Source organism: Microcaecilia unicolor, chromosome 3 (genome assembly GCF_901765095.1).
Source record: "Microcaecilia unicolor chromosome 3, aMicUni1.1, whole genome shotgun sequence".
Classification (NCBI taxonomy): Eukaryota; Metazoa; Chordata; class Amphibia; order Gymnophiona; family Siphonopidae; genus Microcaecilia; species Microcaecilia unicolor.
Window position 1 is genome coordinate 179,795,201 of NC_044033.1, and position 25,668 is coordinate 179,820,868.

General features: G+C 46.4%; 2 protein-coding genes across 2 annotated transcripts in view; both read right to left on the reverse strand.

Moving 5' to 3' along the window:
- The window catches only part of NAB2 (NGFI-A binding protein 2), a 63,573-nt gene extending 63,113 nt beyond the window's left edge, over positions 1-460 (reverse strand). Inside the window, exon 1 of the mRNA XM_030196656.1 lies at positions 1-460. Coding sequence (XP_030052516.1) covers positions 1-77 — 77 coding nt within the window. The 5' untranslated portion in view covers positions 78-460.
- LOC115464303 (ADP-ribosylation factor-like protein 6-interacting protein 4) lies at positions 126-25,330 on the reverse strand. Its single transcript, XM_030194693.1, has 2 exons — positions 24,413-25,330; positions 126-401 (listed from the first exon to the last, which is right to left on the reverse strand). The coding sequence occupies exons 1-2, from the start codon at positions 25,328-25,330 to the stop codon at positions 126-128; spliced, it is 1,194 nt and encodes a 397-aa protein (XP_030050553.1).
- Positions 25,331-25,668: the final 338 nt, after the last annotated feature.

The window sequence follows — 25,668 nt, forward strand, 5'->3', positions numbered from 1 at the left end:
CTGGGCTTGGCAGTGCGTCTTGTCTCCTCCGTCCTGCCGGCCGCTGCCTCCCCTGGGAGCAAAGACTTCTTCTGCATGGGGCAACCTGCGAAGCGCAAGGACAAAACAAAAGGAAAACCGAACAATCAACCGAGCCAAACTTGATCTGCTGCAGGTTGTGCCGAGGTTTCCTCTTTCTCCTTGGCTTTCCTTTTCCCGATCTCTTCCCGGTGCCTTCTCTCCTTCGCTTCCAGCCTCTCTCGTTCTCTCTTTGCCGAGAGGGGTTTGTCTGTAGCTCTGCAGCTTTCCTCCCACACAGAAGTTACAGAGAAAGAGCTGTGCTCGCTGGCTGGCTGGGCTTGTGTAGGAGGATCTGGGGGAGGAATGGAGCTCAGTCTATGGCCAGCCATGGGAGTTTTAATCTTAGACAACAGAGAATGAGAGCAAAGGAAGGAAAAACACTCGTTTGGGAAGCGACACGGGTGAGGGGGGGGGGGGGGGGGGAGGGAGGCAGGAAGAACCAATGATGAGCAGATTCCCCACGCCCCAAACCGGAGACTGCTTAGTGACAAAATGACAGGTTTCTTTCAACCAGGTTTTGTTTTCAAACTCCGGGAAGGGGAGGAGGGGGAATCTGCTCTCAGGCTTCAACGTGCTCATTTAGCAAGAAATACAGAGCTGCCAAACGACCCGCTTCTTGCAGGGAGCCGTTTGGGCTGTGCTGGAACAATTTCTTTTTTTCTTTTTTTTTTTTATACTGGCACCTTACCTGCTACTTCCCAGGCTTAGGTTAACCGTTAGGCAAGAATAGGCAGTGCCTAGAGCAGCAGCTTGAGGGGAGAGGGGGAGCACCTGGGGGAGGGAGAAGGGGGCATCGGATGCAGAGGAAGGGAGAGGGGGAACAGCTGGTAGAGGGAGGGGAGCAGCAATTTGGAAGGGGAAGGACTGGAGCATCAGCTGGAAAGGGGAACAGCTTGGATGGGGAGCAGCTTGGGGTCAGGGGCAGCAGGGGGAGGGGGTAGCTTGGAGGTGGAGCAGCTTGGATGGGGTGTCAGGGGCAGTAACTTGGAGGTGGACAGTAATTGGGGGAGGAGGCAGCAGCAGCTGGGAGGGGAGGGGTGCAGCCATAGGAGCCAACTTTGAAAAATTATTGGGGTGCTAAGCTTAGAGGAAATAACCCCTTCCTGGACACATACAAGGAGTTTTCTCAATATTGGGGGTGCTTAAGCACTCAGCACCCACAGAGTCAGCTCCTATGGGTGCAGCAACTTGGAGGGTGGAGCAGCTTGGAGGGGGGAGGGGGAGCAGCTTGGATGGAGATATCAGCTTGGAGGGGAAGGGGCAGCATCTTGGATGAGGGCAGCAGCTTGGAGGGGGGACTAGCTTGGAGGGGGCAGTAGCTGGGAGAGTGAGAATAGCTTGGAGGGGGCAGCAGGGTGAAGGGGGAATAGCTGGGAGGGTGGTGTAGCTTGGAGGGGGGAAGAGGCAGCAGCAGCTTGGAGGGAGGGTTAGAGGGGGCAGCAGCTGTGGGGGGGGGGGGGGGGGAGGAACAGCTAGAGTCGAGCTACACCAACTCAAAGAAACAATAGGAGGTACTTTTACCCAAAGATAGGGTAGGCAGTTCTCAAATATTTATTTTATTATTTTTATTTATTAGGATTTATTACACCACCTTTTTGAAGGAATTCACTCAAGGCGGTGTAGAGTAAGAATACATCAAACATGAGCAATAGACAATTACAGCAGTAAAAATATTCAAATAATACAAAGTGGCATAGTACACTACTTACAATGTCAACACAATATGTAATGGAACATGTTAATTGACAGTGTAGGGTATAAGCAAAGATGGAACATATAAATGGGTAAAAGAGTAAGAGGAGTTATGAAATAAGGTGACTAATTTAAAGAAAGGTGCACATGATGTCAGAAAGATGGTTAAATATTATTTTAGCTAGGGCAGGAGTGGATAAACACTAATAGCCCATTTACCCAGATTATTCTGAGAATTGTTGTTATGATTGTTGAGGGGCGCTAAAGGTTAATAGGGAAGGGGGTGCAAGACTGATGGTTTCCTTCTTAGGGTGCCTAATGTCTCTGTACCTCCCCAAAGTGTGAGGTGTCCTAAAACCTGCTCTCAAAGTGAAGAACCAATATGCAGCCCTGGAAGTGGAGGAGGTGAGGGCATCCCAGAGATAGGAGGAATCAGAGTTCAAAATCCTCAAAGTTGCTGAATCAGTGGCCACTAAGAGGCAAAAGGTAGTGGTGGTTGGCGATGTCATCTCAGGGATACAGAGGTGTCCATCTAGAGACCAGACATGATATCCCAGGAGGTGTGCTGTTTGCCAGGTGCCAAAATTCAAGATTCTCTTCTGAGGAGTACTAAAACGCCCATCGGCCAACCGTATATGATGTCTAGGGAGGTGTGTTGTCTGCCTGGTGCCAAGATTTGAGATGTAACAAAATGTTTGCTGATACTCATCAAGACTACTTATCACTAGTCTATGCTTCTCATCCATATTGGCACAAATTATACTACTAGGTATCCTACTGAACATATCAAGTGGGATTTCATGGCTGTGGGTCAGGAGGTGAAGCACCTAGGTGCAGAGGCAGTGTTCTCATCGATCCTTCCTGTTGAAGGTAAAGGCCGGATGAGGGAAGCTTGCATCCTGGAGCTAAATGTGTGACTGCGTCGGCTTCCTTGACCATGGGATGATTTTCCAAGAGCTACTGAGTGATGATGGTGTCCATCTATCAAGGAAGGGATGAAGTGTCTTTAGTAACAGATTGGCTAAAGTACTACAGAGGGCTTTAAATTAAATTGGCTGGGGATGGGTGAGAGAAGCTCCAAAGTCATTAATAACCCTCAGAAGAGCAAGATATCAAATAGAACAGGGGGAAAAAAAGAGTAAAATCTGGAAAGCCTTGTATACCAATGCTCATAGTATGAGAAACAAATTTCTAGATCTAGAGGCTGCAATGATAGAAGCCAATTTGGATTTAGTGGTGATCACAGAGACATGGCTCATGGAGAACCATGACCTGGACATAGTTATACCTGGCTATAATCTATTCAGGAAGGACAGGGTAGGAAAAAAGGGTGGAGGAGTGGCATTATATGTTAAGAATAATATTAAAGTGACAGAATTGCAGGATATAAAGGGTAAGGAAGAAGCACTGTGGGTTAAACTGGTAAGAGGGAAAGGAAAATGTGTTTACGTTGGTGTAATATACAGGTCACACTCACAGTTGGAAGAAATGGACAGAGATTAGCTAAGAAAGGGGAGGTACTACTAATAGGTGACTTTAAAATGCCAGATGTTGATTGGAGTGTCCCTGCTGTAGGGTCGTCTAGAAGCAAAGGGATCTTAGATTTTCTACAAGAAGAATTGTTCTAGCAGTGGGTGACGGAACTGACGTGGGATGGAGCGATTCTACACTTGGTGCTTACGAACGGGGAGAATGTTTGGTATCTAGTGACCACTGAATGGTGTGGTTTAATATTAAGGTGCAGGAGAAGAAGGCTTATTCGAGACTGAAGGTTCTAGATTTCAAAAGAGCTAACTTTGCTGAGATGGGTGAATTTCTCAGGGTAGTTGGATGGGAACAGCTGAAGGAAGTAGAGCATCAGTGGGCGAAATTGAAAGGAGCTATTCTAAAGGCAACAAACTTTTATGATAGAAAATTACATAAAAGTAAGAGGAAAAGAAGGCCACTCTGGTTCTCGAATGTAGTAGCTGAAAAGGTAAGGGAACAAAGGTCAGCCTTTATACATTACAAGATGACTCAGAAAGAGGAAGACAGACAAAAATACCTACAAAAGCTAAGAGAATCTGGAAAAGCTGTCAGGAAAGTGAAGAGGCAAATGGAGAAAAAGACAGCCAATACGGTAAAATTGGGGGACAAGACATTTTTTAGATATGTAAGCGACAGGAGGAAGTGCCATAATAGCATTGTGAGGCTCAAGGCTGAGGGGGAGGAATATGTAGAAGCTAAGGGTAAAGTTGAACTGCTAAACAGATATTTCTGTTCAGTGTTCATGGATGAAAGACCGGGGGCAGGACAGCAGAAGACAAATGCTAATGAGGATGGATGTATGGTGGGCCAGGACCAATTCACCGAAGACTGTGTTTGTGAAAAGCTGGCTAAACTAAAAGTAGACAAAACAATGGGGCCTGATGGGATACATCCAAGGGTACTCATGGAACTTGGAGAAGTTCTGGAGACTCCGCTGTCTGACCTGTTCAGTGCTTCCCTAGAATCTGGAGTGGTCCCGGAAGACTGGAGAAGGGCGGATGTGGTCCCTCTGCACAAGAACGGAAGCAAGGAGGAGGTTGCAAATTACAGACTGGTCAGTCTGACCTCAATGGTGAGCAAACTAATGGAAACACTTCTAAAGCGGAGAATTGTGAGGTTTCTTGAATTGAATGGACTGCAGGTCCCGAGGCAGCATGGTTTCACTAGAGGCAGATCTTGTCAGACAAATGTGATTGATTTCTTTGACTGGGTGACCAAACAGTTGGACGTGGGAAGGGCGCTAGATGTGATGTACTTCGATTTTAGCATAGCCTTTGACACGGTTCTGCACAGATGACTGATAAATAAACTGAATGCCCTTGAGATGGGACCTAAAGTGATTGACTGGGTTAAAAACAGACAGGTGACAGAGGGTAGTGATAAGTGGAGTTTGATCTGAGGAAAAGGATGTTACAAATGGTGTACCACATGGTTCGGTCCTCAGGCTGGCTCTTTTTAACATGGTTGTGAGTGATATTATGGAAGGGCTGTCTGGTAAGGTTTGTCTTTTTGCGGATGATACCAAACTCTATAATAGTGTGGACACCCTGGAGGGAGTGGATAGCATGAAGAAGGATCTGGTGAAGCTTGAAGAATGGTCCAAAAACTGGCAACTAAGATTTAATGCTAAGAAATGCAGGGTCATGCACTTTGGTCACAAAAACCGGAGGGAACGGTACAGTATAGGGGGCGAAGTGCTTCTGTGTAAAAAAGAAGAGTGGAACTTGGGGGTGATTGTGTCTGATGACCTTAAGGTGACCAAACAGGTAGAAAAGGCGACACAAAACCAGAAGGATTCTCAGGTGCATAAGCAGAGGGATGACCAGCAGGAAAAAAAAGAGGTGATAGTGCCCTTGTACAAGTCTCTGGTGAGGCCCCATTTAGAGTACTGTGTGCAATTCTGGAGACCGCACTTATGGAAAGATATAAACAGGATGGAGTTGGTCCAGAGGGCGGCTACAAAATTGGTCAGCGGTCTCTGTCATAAAACATATAGGGACAGGCTCATGAACCTCAAATTGTATACGCTGGAAGAGAGGCAGGGGGTAAGATAGAGATGTTTAAATACCGCAGTGGCATTAATGTACAGGAGGTGAACCTTTTTCAAATGAAGGAAACCTCTGGAATGAGAGAGCATAAGATGAAGTTAAGAGGAAATGGCTTAAGACGAATCTGAGGAAATACTCTTTCACGGAAAGGGTGGTGGATGCGTGGAATGGCCTCCCAGTAGAGGTCATGGAGACAAAGACTGTGTCAGAGTTTAAGAAGGCGTGGGACATGGGATCTCTTAGGAAAAGGAAGTGAGAGATCTCTTAGGAAAAGGAGGAGTTAGTGTTTACTGAGGATGGGCAGATTGGATGGGCTACACGGCCCTTATCTGCCGTCATATTTCTATGTTACAGAGAGCTTGCCAAGACTATTATCCAGTGCTGCTCATCCATGTTGGCACAAATGATACTGCTAGGTACCCCTCAAAAGTGGCTTCATGGCTCTGGGAAAGCTGCACAGGTGGTGTTCTCGATCCTCCTTATTGAGGTTAAAGGCCGTAATAGACAAACTTGTATCCTGGAGATGAATATATGGCTGCACAGATGATGTTGTCAAGAACATTTTGGCCTCCTGGACAATGGGATGCTTTTTTATGGGCTTCTAAGCAGAGACGGTATCTATCAAAGAAGGGACGAAGTCTTTTCAGCAACAGACTGGCTAACTGACTGAAGAGGGCTTTAAAGTAGAATCACAGAGGCAGGGTGATTAAAGACCTCAGGTAAGTGAAGCATTAAATACCTTTACACAAATAGGAAAAATGGGCAGCATCTGGAAAGCAGTATATACTAATGCCCGAAGTATGTGAACTAAAGTTTTAGATCTTGAGGCTGTGATAGAAGAGGCTGATTTGGATTTAGTGGCGATCACACAGACATGGTTCACACCGAACCATGACTGGGATATAGTTATACCGGGCTATAATCTGTTCAGGAATGACAGGGAGGCTTTATATGTTAAAGATAATATTAAAGGCACATAATTGAAGGACCTACAGTGTAAGGAAGAGGCACTGTGAGTCAATCTGGAAAGTGGGAATAGCAAATGTATTTACACTGGTGTGATATGCAGGCCTTCTTCACAGACAGAAGAAGTGGACAGAGATTTAATTGAAGACATTCAAAATATAGCTGTGAAAGGGGAAGTACTATTTTAATATGCTAGATATTATGATGTTAATAGGCCAGATGTTGATTGGGATATCCCTATTGCAGGGCCTTTTATAAGCAGGGAAATCCTGGATTCTCTACAAGGAGAATTATTCCAGCAGTTAAGAACATGAGAATAGCCATACTGGGTCAGAGCAATGGTCCATATAGCCCAGTATCCTGCTTCTAATGGTGGCCAAGCCAGGTCACAAGTGCCTGGCAGAAACCCAAACCATGTGTGATGGGGTCATACTGGACTTATGAATGGGGAAAGTGTTTCTGATGTTATAGTAGGTGATCACCTGGCATCCAGTGATCACCAGATGGTGTGGGTTAATATTAAGATAGGAGTGGAGAGGGTTCATTCAAAAGTGAAGGTTCTAGACTTAAAAAAAAAAACCTAACTTTATTTTGATGGAGGATTACCTCAAGGAATTGCTTTCTGGATAGGAACATCTGGAAGAAGTTGGAAAGCAGTGAGCAAAACTGAAAGGAGCTATTGTAAGAGCAATGAACCTTTTTGTGAGAAAAGTAAATAAAAGAAAGAGGAAAAGGAGGCCACTTTGATTCTCAAAAGTAGTAGTTAAAAAGGTAAGGAAAAAGAAGTTAGCTTTTATAAACTACAAAAAAGGAGATGAGACTTGATATACTTCCTTTCTGTGGTTACAATCTGGGGCAGTGGAGAGTTAAGTGACTTTCACAAGGAGCTGCAGTGGGAAGAGATTGCAGAAAGAGGAAAATAAGGAACAATATCTGGAAAAGCTAAGAGAAGCTGGTAGAGTAGTCAAGAAAGCAAAGATGCAAATGCAAGAAAAAAATAGCCAATATGGTAAAGTGGGGGGGGGGGGGGGGGAAGACATTAATGTATGTTTTGCAGACTGATGTAAGCCACATTGAGCCTGCCCAGGATATAAATGCTATAAAATAATTAATTAATTTTTTGGATGTCAGTGATAGGAGGAAGTGCAAAAGTGGCACTGTGAGACTCAAAAGTTGAAAGGGAAGGAATATGTATAAGCTGATAAAGATAAGGCGGAATTGCTTAACAAATATTTCTGTTCTGTTTTCACAGCTGAAGGGTTGGGAGCAGAACTGCAGAAGACAAACACAAATACAAATAGGAATGGAGGGGCGATAGTCCCTGAGTGGTTTTCAGAGTACTGTGTTCATGAGGAGGTGGCTAAACTTAAGGTTGACAAAGTGATGGGGCCGGATGTTATACATCCGAGGGTACTGAAGAAACTCAGGCTCCGATGATCAAAGGCAAACTTGGGCACTATAGGCCACTAGCACTGGACTAGTGCCCGCGTTTGCTTGTGCCCCAGGATCAGAACCAGCGAGCATGTGTAACAATGACACTAATAGCTAATAGCGTGCAAATGCATGCTAAACAGGGACATTAGTATTCCTCGCCAATGCTCAGCGGGCTGTGCAGCAAACAAGGGCGCTGCTCCCTCTGCAAACCCTACGCCAGCTCAGAGCTGGCGTTAGGGTTTGCTAGGGCATTAGGGAGGAATGGGGAGACCCTGTCCAGCATGCATTTGCATGTTTATGGTCCCCTCATCTCCACCCCCCCCCCCCCCCGATACAAAGGGGCTGGAGGTCCGTGAAAAAATGACTGACACACTAAACGGGTGCCTTGAACTGAGAAAGTTTGGGAACCACTGATATAAACAGATGGAGTTGGTTCAGAGGGTGCCTACTAACATGATCAGTGGTGTTCGTCATAAAGCGTATGAGGACAGACTAAAGATATCAATATTGTGGATTCCCTAGTGGTACTAGATGGTATTACAACTTTTAAATTAATTTGTGTCACAGTTTCTGAGTTTCCCCTTTGAATCAACATCACGTATGGAATTCACAAGAAAAACAATAGTGTAAGGTTTTAAACATTTTATTGCACAAAGATGTTTCAATAAATAAGTCGATTAAAAACATGTTAAAAACTCAGTCTGTGCTGTGTGATTAAAAATACCGGTGCATATTAAAAATATGTTACGTTCACAAATATGAATAAATTGCACAACAGTTAATGTAATGTTAACCCAAGTGGTTCTTTTCCAACAGTGCTAATCTTCTCAATTGAACTGTGTACCAGAATTACCCATAAAACTCTAGCAATTTTGATAAAGTCAAACTTGACCAAGGACATTCATCAGATAAGTATTCTTTGTTAAGTCAACCCTTCAACTTTTTAAATCTTTTATTCTTGTTACCCAATTATCCCTTAAAGGACTGGTCCTTTGCGGTATTATTTTATCTTTCAGGTTTCACCAGACCAGGATGGACCAGGACTACGGACTCTTCCCCAGGTAAGTGGTTTACTCCTCCCACGCTAACCAAGTTCCCTAATGGTGTTTGCTCTCCTTTAGTGTGTGCTGATGTTGTCACTACTTATCTGAAATACTCTCTTGGCTGGGCCTTGGCCTTGCTTGCATGGGGCCCTTGCTGCTTTCTTGAGCGGCGTTCTGTTCTCTGGAGGCTTGACACCTGGCTTTACTTAAAACTCAAAGGAGGTAAGACCCTAACTTCTTCACTTCTTTATTTATTAGGATTTATCAAACTTAAGCAGCAAACTCAAACTTTCTGGGTATAGAGTACTGTGGCCTACTAATTAATTAAAAATAAAGTTTAATTATTTTCCATACTGGGCTGCTTCCTATTCTCTCAAGTACATGCCCTATGCTATAGGAGCCTGGCTGTGCTGGAGTCTCAGCCCATGCTTTCAGCACAGTCACTTATAAGACTCTTGCTCCTCGCTGCAGGCATACCACATTCTCTCACTGCCAGTGCTTTCAGCAACAGTTCAGACAGGTTGTTATTTTGGAACAATCCACCTAAGACAGGAGAGTCATCTCTGACCTCTAGCACACAGAGCAGTCTATCGCTTGCAAGCCACTCTCAACTTAGGACAATTTAATTTCCAGTCTGTCACACTAATGAACCCAGCTTAAAGCTTAAAATCAGCTAGCAGTTCCTTTTAAGTTTTCCAAATTCAGGCTACTCAATCAGTCACAGCCATTCAATCTTTTAAATACACTTTTTCTCTCACTTCAGCACTTTTATCACTTTCCAGTGCTCTCAAACCTCAGAGCTACCCACACATGCTCCCTCACTCGCTCAAATTCAGGGCTTCTCTGGCAACAGTTTCAACTGCTGTTGCCCAGGCGAGAGGGACTCGGCTAGAGCCACCTGACCCTTCGGAGCTAATCAGGCGCTAGTGCATGGAATGTTTGTTTTTTTTCACCCATGGAACCTTTGAAAAACCTCCATCTTTAAAACCATTGGCTTCAATGGGAAAAATACATTTCTTTATAAAACACAGTGAAAATTACACAGAATTTCAATAAAAATGACACAGATGGGGGAGAACAGTGAGTGAGCCCTGAGTTGCAGGCATCTGTTGGGATGCCCAGAGGCTGCTCTGATGTGTGAAAAGAAGCCCTGAGGGTACCATCTAAGAGGTGATCCCTGCCGCTGTACATTGGGAGAGCAGTTAGTGAGCTGTGAGTTGCTGGCATCTGCTGGGATGCCCGGAGGCTGCTCTGATGTGTGGACAGAGCAGGGGCGTAGCCAGACTTCGGCGGGAGGGGGGTCCAGAGCCCGAGGAGAGGGGGCACATTTTAGCCCCCCCACCATTGCTGACCCCCCTCCCCCCCCGCCAGCAACTTTGACCCCCCCTGCCATTGCCGAAACCCCCCGCCAGCAACTTTGACCCCCCCTGCCGATGACCCTCTCGACCCCCACCGCCAACCCGCCGTCGCCTACCTTTGCTGGCGGGGGACCCCAACCCCAGCCGAGCCGAGGTCCTCTTCTTCCCAATCCCGCGCAAGGCTTCGTTAGGACGTCAGACTCACAGAAACAGAACGAAGCCTTGTGAGTCTGACGTCCTGCACATACAACGTGCAGAACGTCGGACTAGAATGAAGCCTTGTGCGGGATTGGGAAGAAGAGGACCTCGGCTGGCGGGGGTTGGGGTCCCCCACCAGCAAAGGTAGGCGACGGCGGGTTGGCGGCAGGAGGGGGGGGGCGAGAGGGTCATCGGCAGGGGGGTCCAGGGGCAAATCTACAGTGAGTACTCCTAGCTTTTCAGAAGCTTCTCTTTGATCTGTGGAAACTTCCCGCCCCCCCCCCCTTTGCTGGTAACACTGTTGTCTGTTGAGAAGAAACTGTATCTGCTTAAGTCTTACTTTAAGAAAAAGGATGCTCCTTTCTATGGTGGTTATGATGTTCCTTGATGTAGCCAGGGCTACACAGCTTGGTGGTAAAGCTTTCCTGCAGCTTAAGGCTTTTGTCTTGGTTGCAGGAGATCTTTTCTTTCTTAAATTTCCTTGTAAATGCATGGTCAGTCTTGAGAGTCATACCTACCTGTTCCTGGATCCTGCTCATTTAGAAACATTTCTTTCCACTAAGGTTTCCTCAGTTAATAGTCTTGCAGGTTATTTAGGGATTGTTAAGGGGGTCTTTTACTAAAGCTTAGCTCGAGTTATGTGCAGCAGGGCCCATAGAAATAAAATGGACCCTGCTGCAGATAACTGGAGCTAAGCTTTAGTAAAAGACTACCTAAGTATGTGTCAGCGAGACTTGCTTATTGATAAGTTTTGGTTTATTTTTTTAAATAATGGACTAATGCTTACAGTTCTCCTCTTGATGTGGGCTTGAATTTTGTGTTTTTATTTAGAAATTTTTTTTCTTGATGTATTTTTAATTTTTCTTAGAACTTACTTGTATAACGAGAACTCAATATGTAATGGGAATATTAGGATTACCTAAAGATAAAATTCAAGCTGCTACTTCTAAAGATTTAAATCTAACAGAATTCCTGGAGACCTCTCTTGAACTGATCTCTGAACGGACGATGTTATTGGTAACATTCACACTTGAGCCTGATCGTAATAATATCTTACGGTCTTACTTCAGGCATATTAATGACTCTTTCTTGGGACAAAAGCTACAAGTTTTTCCTGATTTGGCACACACCACTCAAAAGAAAAGAAAAGAATTCTTGACAGTCTAGGGTTCTAAAGTTAGGTGGTACCTTTACTTTGAAATTTCCTTGTCGATGCTGTATTTCTTTTGAGTTAGTGAATTACCTCTTTTTTAATCCCAAGAAATTATTAGAATTTATCACATCAAAGGAAAAAGTTGTACCGCCTCTGGAGGTACTTCCATAAATTTGAGAATGCTGTTAAATCAGCTATGGATGTCTGTCTCTCCCGTCCGCTAGTAGATTTTATGAATATTTCCTGGTGTTATTTCTTAGATCTTGATTCACATAATTGTGGACAAAAGTAATGAAAATCTTTCTTTATTGTAATTCAGGTATTAGGTAATGCCTTATAATGTTATTTCTGATATTGCCATACATTTATGTTGTTAGATATAAATGTAAAATGAATAAATAAAAGTTTTAATAAAGAAAAAAAAAGAATTTACTTGTACAAGGGGTCCTTTTACAAAGGCGCGCTAGAGTTTTTAGTGTGCGCTAAAAATAAGCATGCACTAAACGCTAGAGACACCCATATATTCCTATGGGCATCTCTAGCATTTAGTGTACGCTAATAACGCTACTGCGCCTTTGTAAAAGACTCCTTTAGGACCCTGTTTACTAAGCTGCGCTGTAAGTGCTCTAACTTTTTAGCTCGTGCTTAAAAATTAGACCGTGCTAATGCTAGAGACACCCATATATTCCTATGGGTGTCTCTAGTGTTAGCACATGCTAATTTTTAGCGTGCGCTAAAAAGGGGCGTAGCCACGGGTGGGCCTGGGTGGGCCCAGGCCCACCCAGTTTTGGTTCAGGCCCAGCAGTGGAGGCAGCGGAGCGGAGGGAGCAGGCTGAGCTCCGTTCCTGCATTTGCCTCCCTCACTCTCACGGCAGCGCTTCCTAAACGCTGCCCACCGCCGCCATGATCGTGGGATTTACCTCCCTCCTCTCAGCACTCAGCAGCAGCGGTAGCGAATCATACACGCTGCCTCCTTCTAACCCGGAAGCGGAGACGCTTCCGGGTTAGAAGGAGGCAGCGTGTATAATTCGCTACCGCTGCTGCTAAGACGGAGGGAGGTAAATCCCGCGATCGTGGCGGCGGTGGGCAGCGTTTAGGAAGCGCTGCCGTGAGAGTGAGGGAGGCAAATGCGGGAACGGAGCTCAGCCTGCACTGTAAATTTTTTTTTGGGGGGGGGGAGAAGAGGGCTCCGGGCGGGCAGGTGGAATCGCAGGACATGGATGGGAGCGGGAGGGGCGAGAGGAGAATCGCTGATGGCTGGAGGGAGGGGACAGGGGAGAAAAGAGAATTGCTGGTATAGATGGATAGAGGGGGGCAGGGGCAAGAACAGAATTGCTGGGTATGGCTGGATAGGGGCAGGGCAGAGAGGAGAATTGCTGGGGATGGATGAATGGAGGGGGGCAGGGGAGGGAAGAGAATTGCTGGGGATGGATGGATGGAGGGGACAAGGGGAGAGAGAAGAGAATTGCTGGGGAGGATGGATAGAGGGGGGCAGGGGAGAGAAAATAATTGCTAGGTATGGATGGCTGGAGGGGAGAGGAGAGTTGCTGGACATGCGTGGATGGAGGGGAGGAAAGAGGAGATAGGAAGGTTGCTGGACATGGGTGTATGAAGGGGAGGGCAGGGGAGAGGAGGGTTGCTGGACATGGATGGAGGGAAGGACAGGGGAGAGGAGGGTTGCTGGACATGGATGGAAGAGAGGGAAGGGAGAGAGGAGAAATGCTGGACATGGATGGAGGGGATGGAAGAGTGAGGAAGGAGATGAGGGAAAAGGAAGAGAGGAGAAAAACTGCACATGGATGAAGAAAATAGGCAGAAGCTAGATCCACTGGACAGTCAAGTCTGCGGACGACCCAGCTTTTACATATGGATATAGAGCAAGAAATGAAGAAGAAAGGAGGAAAGTAAAGAAATAAATGGAAAGGAAGCCCTGGAAACGGAGTTAAGAGGACAGATAGCAGCAGAATCGGATACTGGGCCAGCATGATCAGAAAAACAGTCACCAGACAACAAAGGTAGAAAAAAATCATTTTATTTTCATTATAGTGTTTGGAATATGTCCACTTTGAGAATCAGGTGCTCAACATTAAAAGTTTATATTTATTTACTTATTTATGGCATTTTATCCCACATTAAACATGAATTAAATTGGAACCTGGGATCATTTAATTTTTTTTTCCTGGAGAGAGTAATGCATTGCCCCCCCCCCCCCCCCAGGCTCTCTCCCCGGCTATAGCCAGCTCTGCAATTTTGAGGGGAGGTGCACAGGTGGACGGGGGGGGGGGGGGGTGCAGAGGTGGACCGGGGAGAGAGCCTGTTGTTAAACATTTACCAGCACACCACTGTCTAGTGCCCACCCATCCAACCTGTTGGCCCACTGCTAGCATGCCTACAGCACGGCTTAATAAACAGGGCCCTTAGTTTGTAAAAATTCAATTAATTAAAAAAAAAAGACACAGATTCCCATTTCAGACCATTTCAATCCAGACCACGTTTTCAAAATGTAAAAGCCACTTTCTGCTACCATGTTACAAATTTTCACTTAAAAATTAACCCTAAAATTCAGCTAAACCCTTTCAAACTTTCAGAAAGGGTTATGTTTACTAAGGTGCATTGGCATTTTTAACATGCCTTTGAAAGTTAAGGCATGTTAAACGCTAACGCGCCTATACATTTCTATGGGTGCATTAGCATTTAACACGTGTTTACCATTAACGCTCATTAACGCTAACGTGCCTATTACGCACCTTAGTAAATGTAGGCGAAAGTGTTAAAATAATTTTATGCTTGTGGACACAATTGACGGATTTCAAAAATCCATATTCTACAGGATGCTAGGCCCTCCGCACCTAAAACAGCAAAAATAACCATTAAAAATATTTTTCAAGAATTTTTAACACCTGGGCCCACCACTCATGGACCTTAGGACCCCCCAACCATAAAAAAATATTTTTTTTAATGGTTCCCTGGAGCCCCAAAAAATAAACCGCCAAAACCAGCCCAAATAAAATTAAAGAAGCCTGAGGTCAGGAGACCTCTTATCGTCATATGGAGACATTCCTCAGTCCACCCCTGCCATTTTCCGGACCCCCTCCGTTGCTGGTGCTCAACCACGATCACCTGAGGAAGCCTGCTGGGAACATTTTAAAATTTATGCCCTGGCTTCTCCTGACGCCTAACGGAGCTCCTGGGCACTTAACCATGCTTTTGCATTAGCTCCGGCAGGGCAGGATCAAAGCTGGCCATTTTCCTTCCAGCCTGCCACACTTCCTCTTCATTTGCGGCAGTGCACTTGGTCATGCCTTGCTGCCTACAGCTCCAGACCCGATCCAGGCCCCAGAACTGGCCACCAGTGGGAGAAGGGATTGGGCCAATAACAGCCCAAAGATAATCATGACCATCTGGTCATTCCCCCCTGGACCCAACAATATCAGGGCAAGTCTGAGCAGAACCAAAATGGCCCAAAAGCGACCCAAACCTCACCAGGACTGCCCATCCCTTTACAATAGGAGAGATACAATAGAGACATTTAAATATGTATGTACTGGATTGGCAACCGCCTTACGGTACTGTGTAAGCCACATTGAGCCTGCAAATAGGTGGGAAAATGTGGGGTACAAATGCAACAAATAAATTAATTAATTAATGTGTCATAACAACAAATAAATTAATTAATTAATGTGTCATAAGCACACAGGAGGCGAGTCTCTTTCAACTGAAAAGAAGCTCTTGAACGAAGGGGCATAGGATGAAGGTGAAAGGGGATAGACTCAGAAGTTGCCTGAGGAAATACGTCAAAGAAAGGGTGGTGAATTTGTGGAACGGCCTCCCTGGGAACTGGTGGAGATGAAAACAGTATCTGAATTCAAGAAAGCGTGAGACAAGTACTTAGGATCTCTAAGGGAGTGATAGAGACAGTAGACGGCATGGATGAGCAGACCGGATAGGCCATGTGGTCTTTATTTGCCTACATTTTTCTATGTAAATAAAATGTTTGAACTTGAAAACAAAAAAAGAAGAAAAGGTAGAACTGCAGCTTCAGGAAGGCAGTGGCATAAAAGTAAAACCAGGACTGGATTAATGACAACCCTACTATACCAACTGACTTCAGGTTATTAGGGACAGGCTGAGTCAGTCCTGGTTTTGCCACCACTGTAGCTGAGCCTGTAATTTTAACTCCACTGCAAATCCACAGATGCAGTGGGACTAAAGGGGGATTGAATAAACCTGCGCCTGATGGGCTGGACTTTCTGGTAACCCTAGCAATCTCTTCCCCCTCCACCTTTCTTCTCCATCCCTGCTTTTCTTGCTTTCCCCCTTTCCACCATTCATACACCTCTTAATATCTCACAGTGCAGGCAGGCATGCTTCCTAGAGTGGCATCACCACACGGACGGCTTTTGCTGGCAGCAGACCAGTTGCTTCACCTACACGTGGCCACAGTTGATCCAGTCAGAATTGGAATGTTCTCTGCCTCCTCTCAGCCCTTCAGTGGTTTTGCATTTGTATATGTGTGCATGTGTCCGTGCCTGCGTACACCAGAAACAACGAGGCAGCATGAACGTCAGCAGTGGAGTCACTCTTGTACCATCCCCTCTCCTCTTCAGGATAGCTCGGAGAAAATGTTATTTTTTCTTGAAATTCTTTATTCTGTGTTTTAACTGTTTGCTGCCTTGTTGTGACATCATCAGGAATGGCATTTTGTAAGTTATCAAATTAAATATCTGTAATTTAAAAAACTGCATCCACTCTCATCACTCACACTTTAGAGTTAGCTAGTATTTATTTATTTTATTTATTTGCTACATTTGTATCCCACATTTTCCCACCTATTTGCAGGCTCAATGTGGCTTACATAGTACCGTAAAGGCGTTCGCCAATTCCGGTATGAACAAATTACATTATTATTATTATTATTTAGATATATAGTGTAGTTATAAAACTCAGCTTTGGTTATTTTATATTGTACTATTGTGCATTGTTTTTCTGTTTTGAAAATGTATTTTTTGTCAAATTTAATAAAAATAATAAAAAAAGAAGAAAACATGGATATACATATGGGGGTGTATGTATGGAGGAATAATTCTGAATGTGTGTTATGTACATGTGTACAGGTGAGTGCATCTCTTTGTGAATGAGAGGGCATATACATGTAGGGATATGTTGGGGGTGTGCATGTGTGATTGTGTGTGAGCTCTTCATGAAGGTGGTTGTGTATGCCTGTGATGTAAAGGGAAAGGAAAATGGGACTTGATATACCGCCTTTCTGAGGTTTTTGCAACTATGTTCAAAGTGGTTTACATATATTCAGGTACTTATTTTATACCTGGGGCAATGGAAGGTTAAGTGACTTGCCCAGAGTCACAAGGAGCTGTAGTGGGAATTGAACTCAGTTCCCCAGGATCAAAGTCCACTGCACTAACCACTAGGCTACTCCTCATGGGAAATCAGGAACCCATCCACTCTGGGCTTGGACTCGCTCAGGAGGAGCACCATCTCCCATTCTCCACTCCCTCTCCTCTCTCCCCCCCCAAATCAAAATATAAACATTTTCAGTTGGTGTGGATCCCCAGGCCCCACCAGCTGAAGACTTCCTCTGAACTCCTTTCTACCAAGCTTGGCAGTTGCTCAGTTTTCATGCATGTGCAGGATGCTAGCACTGACGGCTAAGCTTGGGAGGTGGTAAAGATGAAAACAGTAATGGAATTGAAACGTGCCTGGGATAAACACAAAGGAATCCTGTTTAGAAGGAATGGATCTACGGAATCTTAGCGGAGATTGGATGGCAAAACTGGTACTGGACAGACATCTATGGTCTATGCCCTGATCATAACTGAATAGATATGGAAAGTTCAAGAACAGTGCTGAGCAGACTTTTACGGTCTGCACCCTGAGAAAGGCAAAAACAAATCAAACTCGGGTATACATACAAAGTATCACATACCATGTAAAATGAGTTTATCTTGGCAGACTGGATGGACCGTACAGGTCTTTATCTGCCGTCATTTACTATGTTACTATGGTAGAAGGCAGTTTTAGATGCCTTCAGAAAAGAAGTTCAGCTAGCAGGACTAGGAGATCCCCATCTACTAAGGTATTTATATTTTGAGTTAGAGAGGGTTCTGGGAGCTATGGCATAGCTACGGGGTCCTGGGCCTCCCCAAATGTCCTCTGGGCTCCTGGTTTTGCTGGCGGGGGGTCCCCAACCCCTGCCAGCTGAAGCCTTGTTCAGCGCCGGTCTCTGGTGCCACCTCGTTACCTGCCCTGCTCTCTCTTCCCCCTCACGTACTGCACGTTCTTTTTAGTAAAATTAAGCATGCTCAGTTTCACTAAAAGGAGCGTGCAGGACTTGAGGGGGAACAGAGTTCAGGGCAGGCAGTGCGGCGGCGCCGGAGACTGGTGCTGGACAAGGCTTCAGCTGGCGGGGGTTGGGGACCCCGCCAGCCAAGGTATATGCTGCAGCAGTGGGTGGGGACTGGCAGGGTGGAGGGGGGGAGCGGTGAGGAGAGGGGGTGGTGGTAGGGCAGCAGACTAAAATGTGCCCCCTCCAACTCGGGATCTGGCCCCCTCCCACCGCAAGGTGTGGCTACACCTCTGGTTGGGAGACAGGGCAGAGAGTGGGGGAAGGGTGAGGGCAGAGAGGAAATTTCATGCCCACCCATTTTGCCATAGACCTACCCAAAACTGGACATCTAGCTATACTACTGGTGTGTGCAAATGTTTTTACAAGGCTACTTGTGTAAGCTTGTGTTACAGCAAGTATTTTATTCCCTGCAGTGTGTGATACAGTGAGAAAGAAAGAATAGAAAAGGCCGGGAATGGTCCTTATTCCCTGCACCATGTGATACAGTGTAATAGAAGAGATAAAAATGCCCAGGGGATGATCCTTATTCCCTGCAGTGTGTGATACAGTGAGATAAAAGGGATAGAAATGCCCAGGGATGGTCTGTATTCCCTGCGCTGTGTGATAAAGGGGTCCTTTTACAAAGGTGCACTAGCGTTTTTAGCATGCGCTAATCAGCGCACACTAAATGCTAGAGTCACTGGTGGGAAAGTATGGGTACTGCTAGCATCTAGCGTATGCTTATTTTTAGTGCACGCTAAAAAAGCTAGTGTTCCTTTATAAAAGGGCCTCACAGCGAGCTAGAAGTGCCCAGGGGACGGTTTTTACTTCCTGCAGTGAGATAGAAAGGATAGACACACTGGGGTTGCTCTTTATTCCCTACAGGCGGCCCCTTCTATTGGGCAGCTCTGGGCATTTTGTTGGTCTCACTGAATGGCAGCTACATCCCTGACTGAAATAAATAAAAACAAAATCTAAACATTTAGAGGATAACACCGAAAGCCTTCTGAACAGGTAAAATACCAGTGTAAATTAGGGTTTTGGTTATTGCCCAAACTGAGAATATGAATGGTGTTATGGCATGGATGGGCAGACTGGATAAGCCTTGTGGTCTTTGCCTACATTTTTCTATGTTCTATGTTTTAATAATTTATCTTTCGCTAGTTTACTGAAAAGGTGGTCTGGGGGCGAAGCAAGGGGAAGTTGGCAACTCTCTGCCATTCATGTAACTGATGGGGATCACTAAGCCCCACCAGCTGAAGACTCAGCTGCCCGTCAACCCCCTTCAAAAAATGTGGCCATCAATGGCATTGCTCTGAACAATCGATGCCAGACCTACAGGCATGCTCAATTCATGCACAAGAACTGAGTATGTGTAGGGTGCTAGTGTTGATGGGGTACAGCGCTGCCGCTGATGGCTGTGGTTTAATGAAAGGGCTTGGAAAGGGGAGGGTGCTGCTGAGTCTTCAGCTGCCAGGGTTTGGGAATCACTGCTAGCTAAGATATTTCATTACCTTTGAAAATGGGGGAAGCAGGGGAAGCAGGGGAGGAGTAGACAGGGCTGAGGAAATGAAATGTGTATGTGTGCCCTCCCAACCCAACCTACCCATTGCCCCACCTAAAAATTGCCATCTGACTACACCACTGATGTGATGTGTGATACAATGAGACTGAAAAGAGAGAAATGCCTGGGGATGGTGTTTACCTGCAGCATGTGAAACAGTGAGACAGAAGGGATATACATACCTGGGGATGGTCTTTATTACCTGCAGCATGTGATACAGTGAGATAAAAGGGATAGACATGACCAGGAGTATGCTGTAATCCATTACATCACAAGCTTGGGATAAACATGCTAGAATAGGGAGTTGGATCTGGGTATACAGTGTATCCCCTAATAGTTTTCTGTGAATTTTCCTGAGGGAAGTGGGAATTCACTGTAAGTGGTTTCACCACTTCTAATATTGACAACTATCACTGACTGTTTACATTGAGTTTCTTTTTCTCTCCCTCTGGCTTGCTTTCCTCCCCAGCTATTTCGGGAAGGCAGCTATTCATCTCCACATGCCCCTCTTGCCCACTCGCTCACTGACGCACATCCTTCCACCCACAGGCCCAGAGATGCTCTTTCTGCCAGGCAGCTCCTGAAGAACTTGGCCCACCCACAGAGACTCGGCTCCTCCAGGATGCCAGAGAGCACAGCAGGAGGAACCTTTAAAGCAACAGCAAATGGGTGGGGGGGGGGGGGGGGAAGGAACAAACAATAGGGACTATCACAGAAGCAGCATTGTTATTTCCCTGCTATTTCTTCTGGTTAGTTTTATTTCTTTACCCTCAGTGTATTACTTCGGCAACACATGTACAGCCTGTCATGCCAATAAAGTTTCCTGCATTGAGTTGAATGAAATACATAGAGAGAAAGGAAGTGAAATACTGTACACAGGATACAGAGAGGGAGAAAGATGAGAAAATGATTCAATGTAAAGGTTGATTTGGAAGGCTTTAGTCGAGAGGATATAAAATACTGTAGGTTTGTGCTTTTTTATGCCCACCCTATTCTGTTCAGGTGCTGATGAGGAAGTGGGATAGGTGAGCTGTGGGGGATAGGTAGGGAGAGAGGTGGGGGCAAACAGGCAAATGAATGAAAGGGGAAATGAGACATGGGATAAAAGTGAGGTCCCAGAGAAGAGATGGAAAAATCTTGCCCTACTACAATCTTTATTTTAGTATAGAGATAAGATATTACAGAATCAAGGCTATAGAATTTCCCTCCTTGTCAGGAAACATGATCTGGCAACGGGGTGGAGGATGTGGTGCTGATGGTTTACTGGGGTTCAGAGGCAGACACCAGGCTGTTGTGACAGCTGGCAGTTTTGCTTCCATGCATCAAAGGCTCCGAAGTCCCAGCTCTGTTTATTTTTAGCAGGGAGATGACGACAGCATCAGTTCTGCAAAATTATCTGATGCCTCTCTCAACGATTGTAGTTGAGGAGGCTGAATGGTGAGACGTATGAGATTTATAAGGAGGATAGTGGGATTTATAAGGAGGATAGTGGATCAGTGGATTCCAACCTGTGCTTCCAAGTTCCATGAGACCTTTACAGGGGATCCACAGGACACAGAAAAAGAGGGAGACTGATGGAGATTGACTGGGAGGGGGTCTCATAGGGAGTGGCTAGCGAGAGAGGCTGGGGAAGGGAAAGAGTTGAAACTGGTAGTGACTGGTTGTGGTGGGGGGAGGGGGAGAGAGCTTGGTGGAGGCAGAAAAGGGAAGGGAGATAAAGAGGGCTAGTGTGTTCAGGTTTGGCTCTGAGGGGAGGGAATTCAAGAGAATGGTGGAGATGAGCTGGAGATCCCTGAACCTTTTGGAGGTTAAAAAGGGGTTCATGCAACCTAAATGGTTCCACACTTCTGCCCTTGACGGTGTGTCGGAGAAAAAGCATTGCCAGCAAATAGAATCTTGTAAACTTCACACTATTTAAATATACTACAATGCTTTTTTCCTAGAAAGATAGGTGCTAGCACTCAGATACAGGGCCATCCTGAGGGGAAGGAGTGGAAATTGGGGCAACCAACCAGTGCCTTGCACTCCCACTTTAGCCCCATCTTTTGCAACCAGTTACATTGCTCATTCATGCTATGACCTTTCCACCAGCAGGAGGCATAAGAGAACAGCACATTTACTGTGCTGCCTTCATGACATGGAAAAACAGCATGTCTTCAGCTGCCAGGGTTTGGGAATCACTGCTAGCTAAGATATGTCAAAGGTGGCATAGTGCACTGAACTCGCTTCTGGGGGGAGAAAATCATTCACCGAGGTGCTTGCAGGATACGATAGGTTATGTATGAGTCTGTATTTTCCGGGCTCTTTTTTGGGGATGATTGCTAACGGGGACACGATGAAGCGCTCAAAAGGTATGTCGTTGAAGGGGCCTGCCACCCTTCCTAAGCTCACCTCTTTTGCGATGCGTGTTGTCGCTTCAAGGTGCAGCCGCCGCACTGATGGGGAATTTCTGACCGCTCTTCTTGTTTGAGCACCATAATAGGGGATTCTAAAGCTGTGTGCAAAACCATATTCGATTATTACTGCCTCCTTTTCTTTATACCGGGCCAACCATGGCCGCATCGCTGGCAGGTTGACCGGGGAAGGTGCTATGACCCTGTGGTCTCCGTTAGGGTTGGGCCGTTCTATCTGGTGGTTTCTTGGCGCATTTGACGGCTGGGTGTGGGGCTCCGCACGAGGTGCACACGTGCTTGTATCTGCAGTTTGGCTGGGAGCATGCTGCGCGGTTGAATCGCCAGCACGCCCCTTCCTGGTTCCCCAATGTTCTTCCCCCGCTGCTTGGTCCCCCTGGCCGAAAGGGTCTTCCCTGTGCGCCTGTTACGGGCCCTCTGTTTGACATGCAGTGCAACCACAAATCCACATTCATCCACCCCCACCCTAGGGCTGAGCACTCGTCCATCCTGTCCCTATAGTCTTCGTCATATTTTAGCCACCTGTTTCCCTCGTGATCTTTGTACGCCTGCACTATGTTGTGGGCGTACGCTAGCATAGGGCTGTACTGGGTGGGGTCGGCCTGTCCGGCTACGTCTATTACTCTGAGAAATGCCCATAGCCAGTTTACAATTGATTTTTGTGTGCCTTTGTCCCGTGTGTTTGTATTATCTTTTGAGTCTTTCTTTCTTTTCTTGTCCCTCTTCTTCCCCTCTAGCACTTGGAATATGTCAAAGTATTTCCTGTTACATAAGTACATAAGTACATAAGTAGTGCCATACTGGGAAAGACCAAAGGTCCATCTAGCCCAGCATCCTGTCACCGACAGTGGCCAATCCAGGTCAAGGGCACCTGGCACGCTCCCCAAACGTAAAAACATTCCAGACAAGTTATACCTAAAAATGCGGAATTTTTCCAAGTCCATTTAATAGCGGTCTATGGACTTGTCCTTTAGGAATCTATCTAACCCCTTTTTAAACTCCGTCAAGCTAACCGCCCGTACCACGTTCTCCGGCAACGAATTCCAGAGTCTAATTACACGTTGGGTGAAGAAAAATTTTCTCCGATTCGTTTTAAATTTACCACACTGTAGCTTCAACTCATGCCCTCTAGTCCTAGTATTTTTGGATAGCGTGAACAGTCGCTTCACATCCACCCGATCCATTCCACTCATTATTTTATACACTTCTATCATATCTCCCCTCAGCCGTCTCTTCTCCAAGCTGAAAAGCCCTAGCCTTCTCAGCCTCTCTTCATAGGAAAGTCGTCCCATCCCCACTATCATTTTCGTCGCCCTTCGCTGTACCTTTTCCAATTCTACTATATCTTTTTTGAGATACGGAGACCAGTACTGAACACAATACTCCAGGTGCGGTCGCACCATGGAGCGATACAACGGCATTATAACATCCGCACACCTGGACTCCATACCCTTCCTAATAACACCCAACATTCTATTCGCTTTCTTAGCCGCAGCAGCACACTGAGTAGAAGGTTTCAGCGTATCATCGACGACGACACCCAGATCCCTTTCTTGATCCGTAACTCCTAACGCGGAACCTTGCAAGACGTAGCTATAATTCGGGTTCCTCTTACCCACATGCATCACTTTGCACTTGTCAACATTGAACTTCATCTGCCACTTGCACGCCCATTCTCCCAGTCTCGCAAGGTCCTCCTGTAATCGTTCACATTCCTCCTGCGACTTGACGACCCTGAATAATTTTGTGTCATCGGCGAATTTAATTACCTCACTAGTTATTCCCATCTCTAGGTCATTTATAAATACATTAAAAAGCAACGGACCCAGCACAGACCCCTGCGGGACCCCACTAACTACCCTCCTCCACTGAGAATACTGGCCACGCAATCCTACTCTCTGCTTCCTATCTTTCAACCAGTTCTTAATCCATAATAATACCCTACCTCCGATTCCATGACTCTGCAATTTCTTCAGGAGTCTTTCGTGCGGCACTTTGTCAAACGCCTTCTGAAAATCCAGATATACAATATCAACCGGCTCCCCATTGTCCACATGTTTGCTTACCCCCTCAAAAAAAATGCATTAGATTGGTGAGGCAAGACTTCCCTTCACTAAATCCGTGCTGACTTTGTCTCATCAGTCCATGTTTTTGTATATGCTCTGCAATTTTATTCTTAATAATAGCCTCCACCATCTTGCCCGGCACCGACGTCAGACTCACCGGTCTATAATTTCCCGGATCTCCTCTGGAACCCTTCTTAAAAATCGGAGTAACATTGGCTACCCTCCAGTCTTCCGGTACTACACTCGATTTTAGGGACAGATTGCATATTTCTAACAGTAGCTCCGCAAGTTCATTTTTTAGTTCTATTAATACTCTGGGATGAATACCATCAGGTCCAGGTGATTTACTACTCTTCAGCTTGCTGAACTGACCCATTACATCCTCCAAGGTTACAGAGAATTTGTTTAGTTTCTCCGACTCCCCCGCTTCAAATATTCTTTCCGGCACCGGTGTCCCCCCCAAATCCTCCTCGGTGAAGACCGAAGCAAAGAATTTATTTTTTTTCTAGTGGATTTGGGTACTAGTCTCCATATGTGAGGCAGTGCTACCATTGGAGGGGGGCGGTCCTCCTTGTTAGCTGCCACTGTTCCTTCTGCGCTCTTTGTTTCATCGTCTTCGTCCGATGATGAGGTAGAGGACGAAGACGATGAATCGGAGCTACTCTCACTGTCTGAACTGCTATGCTTGCATTTCTTCTTTCCTTTCCTTTTCTTTTTCTTTTTCTCTTTTTTGCCTGGAGGGGGCCCTGCCTCTTTGACTGTGATGCTGGGCCCCCCACTGCCGCCCTCTCCCTCGGCGTGTGCGCCCTGATCGCCCCCGCTTGTCGTGCTACTATCGCCTGCTCTGCTCGTTCCCACCCCCGATTCTGCATTGGCATTTACATTCTCTAGTCCCCAAGCCCTGCTGGTCGTACCTGTGCTCTCCTGTGTTGGGGCACTGGTCGTGGTAGCGTGCTCCGGCCTTGGGGTATTAGTTGTATAGCACCCGCAACCGTGGTTTGGGGTGCTCGGGGCTGTTGCGGGGTTCGGGTGATTTGCCGCATTTGGCATTGGCCATGTATGGCTGGGTGGGGGGCCGAATCCTGGCCATGCCCCAAAATAGGAAGGGGGGTATCCCCAGCCATACGGCCATGCTGTTGGCCCCGCACTTTCTGCCGCATGTGGAGACGACCATACGCCTGCACACCCAGGTCTCTGTAGGGACTGGCGGGTCTCCACACCGCTGGCTGTGGCTTTTTTCTTGTTTCTTTTCTTCAGCACTGGCGTGGCTGCTGCTGCAGGGGCGAGTTGTCCTGTCGCTTTTTTGCCTGCTTGCTTTCTTGCCGTTCGCTTCTTCCTTGTTGTCTCGCTCGTGTCGTTCTCTTGGGCCGTTGTCTCGACCTCCTTCTCCGGTGGCGTGCTGGGCCCCTCTTCCGCTCTGCTATCTTGGGTTGGACATTCGTTTGCTGCCTCCGCTTCTGCTTCCATACTGGGCGAAGGAGTGGTGGGTGGTGTGTAATTCGTCAAGGATCTAAGATCGTCTCGGGGTCGTGGGCGGCGGGGAAAAGATTGTCGGCCGCCTCCGCTCAGGATCGGGGCTGCAGCGCTCGAAGGTACGTGGTACTTCAGTGTACTTCGGCTGGCCACGGCGACCGGAAGAGGTCGACCTGGCTTTACACCTGGGCTTTTAAGCCCCCCTTTTGGCTCCTCCCGTTGCCCAGCGGGGAGCCGCTGGCGACGGGGGCCTGTCCCTTCCCTCGCCGCACTCACCCCCCGCTGGGGATTAGTGCGCGTGCCCGTCGGGGCACGGCGCCATATTATTTTTG

What these genes read in the sequence shown, in the direction of transcription:
- LOC115464303 (XM_030194693.1), bottom strand. Translation starts at nt 25,330, where the DNA reads ATGGAAGCAGAAGCGGAGGCAGCAAACGAATGTCCAACCCAAGATAGC. An exon ending in AGGACCGCCCCCCTCCAATG is followed by an intron (nt 402 to 24,412) that starts GTAGCACTGCCT and finishes CTGTTGTCTAAG; the next exon opens with ATTAAAACTCCCATGGCTGG.